Source organism: Rhagoletis pomonella, unplaced genomic scaffold (assembly GCF_013731165.1).
Source record: "Rhagoletis pomonella isolate Grant_MI unplaced genomic scaffold, Rhpom_1.0 Rhpom_scaffold_00003, whole genome shotgun sequence".
Lineage (NCBI taxonomy): Eukaryota > Metazoa > Arthropoda > Insecta > Diptera > Tephritidae > Rhagoletis > Rhagoletis pomonella.
The window spans coordinates 7,904,584-7,909,263 of record NW_023458557.1 but is presented as its reverse complement, the minus strand read 5'-3'; the positions used below and the strand labels follow the sequence as shown (position 1 = coordinate 7,909,263).

The following is a 4,680-nucleotide window of genomic DNA, read 5'->3' as shown; positions in this document are numbered from 1 at the left end:
AACCATAAATACTTAAAATGCTTTTCCTTTTTCACCTTAGTCGCTGCTGCTATAGCTGGTTGTTGTTGGGCCTGCTGCGACTGTTGCTCCTTTTTCTTTTTGAAGCAAACATCTACAGTGTGGCCGCGTAACCTGCAAAGCGAGCACCTTTTTGGCCCTTCCACAGATACGTTTTTATCGATAGATGCGATTGTAAGCTGCTTTGCTTCAGCCAAAATCATTTCTGCATCCCGACAATTTGATATTAATTCGTCGAACGTCGAAACTTTATCGCGACGCACTCGCTCTCTTATCTTGATAGACAATAGACCGTACGTCATATTGAGCTGCACTGCTTCGCTTATGGGATCACTCAACTGCGAAAACAGTAGTCGCTTCTTACATATGAAGCTGTCGGTAGCTTCACGCGTTTGTTGCTTTTGCTCGAAAATTTTTATGTAAATTTTCCAATCGGGCATTGGCGGAGAAAATGTTGTGCGGATTATCTCAACTGCTTCCTCAAAGGTCGCGACAGTGCCCTTCACACCGATCCACCAGGTCGCTGCGTACTCCTCCAGCAGAAGTGGCATACCGCGCAAGGCATCTGCGTCAGAAATTCTTTCGATGTCCTTGTAAACTGAGATCGCTGCAATGAATTCTTCCACTGCCGATGGATCGCGTTGTCCACGGAAACGTGCTGTGCATTGGGTAAAAGACACGCATTTATTGCCGCCTGCGATCGCTGCCAAAATTTGCGTGAATTGATCAGGCGAAAACGTAGCCATTTTGTTTTCTTCGCCTATGATTTCGCGTTCTTCTTTTGAATTGCTGGCCTCTAAGTTGGGCGCCAATGTATCGCTCTTGCTTGCGCTTCGTAAAAAATAAGACATACACGCGGGAACGCTAAACAGCAATTCGAGTAAAAGACACGAACAATACACATGTACAAAAAAATCACCTTCGGGTTTGTTTCAAAGCAAAGCACTGTCCGAAGCAATACCGGACGAGAGACCTTACTTGGCGCAAGCTCGAAGCCGATTGAAATTTAAAGATCAGCAACGCGACTTATATACTCCACAGAGCAACAAGAGCTACTGTAAGTGTTGCTACGAACTGAACAAGTAGTAGGTTTAATTGTATTTACAAAACACCGCTAGGTTGCATTTTCTAGCCTATGTTAAACGATCTATTACAATATAAGTCGGTGTTTACATTGATGCACAAACAAACAATAGTATATGATTTGAACGATTAGAAAAACGTATAATAAACAAAATATGAGATCGCTTCAGTCTCCCCCTAGGATGCTGAAAATCGACCCGATGAGGCATCCTTCTAAGTGGTCCTTCGGGGACGTCCTCGGCGTCGGATCCTGTTAACTGGCTCTTCGGAAGCTTTCTTGGTTACGTCTTCGTGGATTGGTGAGGGCTTTGTTGGCGTCTTGCTGTCTGAGTTCAAATTCACGAGCAGATGCGAACACCTCAGCAAGAGTGCTTAAGTATGGCGTGATTTCCGCAATAAAGTTTTCGGAGTGAATAACAGCTCTCAAGTCGTGCTGAATGTCATCAATAGTTCTCAGCTCGCGGCCAAAAGTTAGATAAGCAGTGTAACCAGTGCCTTGGCAGCGAGTGGTGTTCATGGCGAAGCGTATGGCTGGCAACTTCTCTGCCCAGTCTCGATGCTGCTTTCCAACCAATATCGCCAACTGTGTCTTTAGATCACGGTTCTTCCTTTCAACGGGGTTTGCTTGTGGATGGTAAACAGGCGTAAACACTTGGTCTATGTTGAGGCAAAAGCAAACCTTCTGCATCACTGAGGATACAAATTGGACTCCGTTGTCGCTGATGACCTTCCTCGGGACTCCATAGCGCAGAATTACTTCGTCGATTAGCAGTTTTGCACAGTTTTCGGCGGTAGCTTCGGTTAATGCAAAAAGCTCCACCCAGCGGCTGGCGATGTCTTCTGCGATGAAGATCCATTGTAGCCCATTTGCGTCGGGGGGTAATGGTCCAAACAAATCGATAGCAATTGCTTCAAAACGCTGTTTGCTCGATACCGTTTGATATAACCCCATTGGCTTTAAGTTAGTGGCCTTGTAGCGCTGGCAGTCAATGCAATTTTTGACGTCGGTTTCGATGTCCTTCCGGATACCAGGCCAATAGTAGCGTGAAGTAATCTTGTAGGAAGTTCGGTCAATTCCATAATGACCTGCTGTGTCCTTATTATGATAATGGTCCAATATGGCTGGACGCTCATTTTTAGGGATAACCAGTTGCGCGTCTTCATTGTCTTCGTCGTGGTAACAGAAGAGTACTCCATCGTTCATAGTATACCCTCTTTTGGCCCAATACGCGGCGTCATCTGTCTTCCTTTCGAAACAGTCGATGATAGCTCTCAACTCTGGATCACCAAGTTGGCCTTCTCGAATCTCTTTCGCTCCTCGTCGCGGTAGTTCCACATCAAAAGAGCATATATGAAAGAGTTCGTCTGTGTCATGCTTTCCTTCGCAAGGTGGCCTTGATAGCATGTCCGCCACTACGTTGGTCTTTCCCGGTTTGTAATCGATTTTTATGTTGTACGGCTGTAGGATTAATGCCCATCGAGCTAGACGTCCAGTTGGTGATTTAAGTGTCATTAACCACTTCAACGGTCGGTGATCCGTAATGAGAGTTACCTCGGATCCTTCGATATAACCACGATATTTCTGTACGGCCCACATGATGGCTAAGGCTTCTCGCTCGATTGTGGAGTAATTTTGTTCAGCCTTGGACAGTAGTCTACTGGCATATTCAATAGGGTGCTCATCTGGACCCTCCCCCTGGAGTAGAACTGCCCCAAGTGCATATCCACTGGCATCAGTCTTCAGGATGAATGGCAGGCTTTCGTCAACTTGCTTCAAAATGGGTGATGTCGTCAGGAGTTGTTTCAGCTCATCAAATGCTGATTGTTGCTTATCTGTCCACGACCAGATAGAGTTCTTCTTCGTTAGTTGGGATAGTGGCTTCGCAATATCCGCAAATTGAGGCACGAAACGCCTATACCAGGAGCAAGCTTGAAGGAATGATAGCAGCTCCTTAACGTTTTTTGGTGGTTTGCGCGATGTTATCGATGCAACCTTCTGTGGGTCGACCATGATGCCATTTGGAGTCAAAATATGCCCCAAGTACTTAACTTCGTGGCATGCAAAGCGACACTTGTCGATGTTAGCCTTAAGACCAAATTGGCGTAAGCGATTTAGAAGTCGGTTGAGCTCTTCCACGTGCTCTTCAAAGTTCTTTGAGCACAAAATTATATCGTCTAAGTACGCAACTAAGACTAGGTCATTTCGTGATATTTTAAGACGATCGATTAAGCGTTGAAATGTCGCTGGCGCGTTTCGTAAACCAAAGGGCATGCGAGTAAATTTGTACATCCCGAATGGCGTGACGAATGCGGTTTTTTCCTGGTCCTCCTTCTCAACACCAACTTGCCAATAACCAGACTGCAAATCCAAAGTTGACATGAAATTTGTGGCTTTTGCGGCATGCAGTAAGTCGTCAACACGAGGCAACGGGTACCTATCTGCCTTAGTTATGGCGTTTAGTTCTCTCTAGTCAATACAGATGCGTACTCCACCTGTCTTTATCGGAACTATTACTACAGGAGCTGCCCATGGTGATTCGCACTCAACAATAACTCCTGTTTATAGCATTTTACCAACTTCGTATTTTAGCTGTTCTTTGCGTTGTGGCGATATACGATATGGAGGCAAAGCGATTGGAAGATGTTCGCCAGTATCGATACGGTGTGTGGCTAATGGTGTTGTCGAGGTTGGCTCCTCGAACACGTCAGCGTTCTTGGATAATAGTGCATCTAACTCCGCTTTCTGCTCCGTTGTTAGGCTGCAATCGGTTTTCCGGTGCTCATTAAATTCGAACATGTTCAGAGAAAAGAAATTCTCGGCAACAAATTTCTCGAAGTCTTCGAGTGGTTTCTTCACTTTCATAGGTGGTGCGAACAGCCGAGATGTATTTTCGGGAGTTATTTGTCCAACCGGTAATGCACTTCTAAAAATGTCCTGCACGGCGTGTGGTGAATAATCATTTCGATGCGACCGTTTACCTTTAGCGGCTGGCCCGTAGTTAGTTTCGGGGCAAGTTTCCGGAGAATCATCATCTGTCGCATTTTCACCGCACTTATCGATGTATCGCAGAAAGTTTGAATATTCATTCAAAGCCTTAATGGAGGGTGACTGTTGGTAACTCGTCACCACGTGTGCACCAGCGATATCCATAGCGAATATTTGACTGCCATCGCTAGGTTTAGCAAAATCATATTTCACCTTTGGCTCGTCTTCAAAATACCAGAATCTTTGTGCCAGATTCAGGACGATTCCCGCCTGCTCCATGAAGTCTGCTCCGATAAGCGTACGATTTTTCGTGGCGTTTGGTAGGGATACCAACCGAATTTTCCTCACCCTGTTGCCAATTTTTATCTCGCAAATAGTGGATAGTACCCTTTGCATAGTGGTGGTGCCATCTGCCAAGGAGACGTCTGCCATGACATCTTGAAATACGCACCCCTTGCTACTAAGGATTTTAAATTTACGCAGGCAACGCTCGTTTTCGCCCCTGTGTCGAATAAAGCTTCACCTTTCATTCCTCGGACCTCTGTGTTGGTCCGATTCTGTTCCTGATATTCATTAATGATATTTCTTCTATA

General features: G+C 45.5%; 1 protein-coding gene across 1 annotated transcript in view; it reads right to left on the bottom strand.

Annotated features, from left to right (window-relative positions):
- Nucleotides 1-869, bottom strand: part of LOC118736010 (activity-regulated cytoskeleton associated protein 2-like) — a 1,796-nt gene extending 927 nt beyond the window's left edge. Inside the window, exon 1 of the mRNA XM_036466116.1 lies at nt 13-869. Coding sequence (XP_036322009.1) covers nt 13-869 — 857 coding nt within the window. The remainder of the gene's footprint in view (nt 1-12) is intronic.
- Nucleotides 870-4,680: the final 3,811 nt, after the last annotated feature.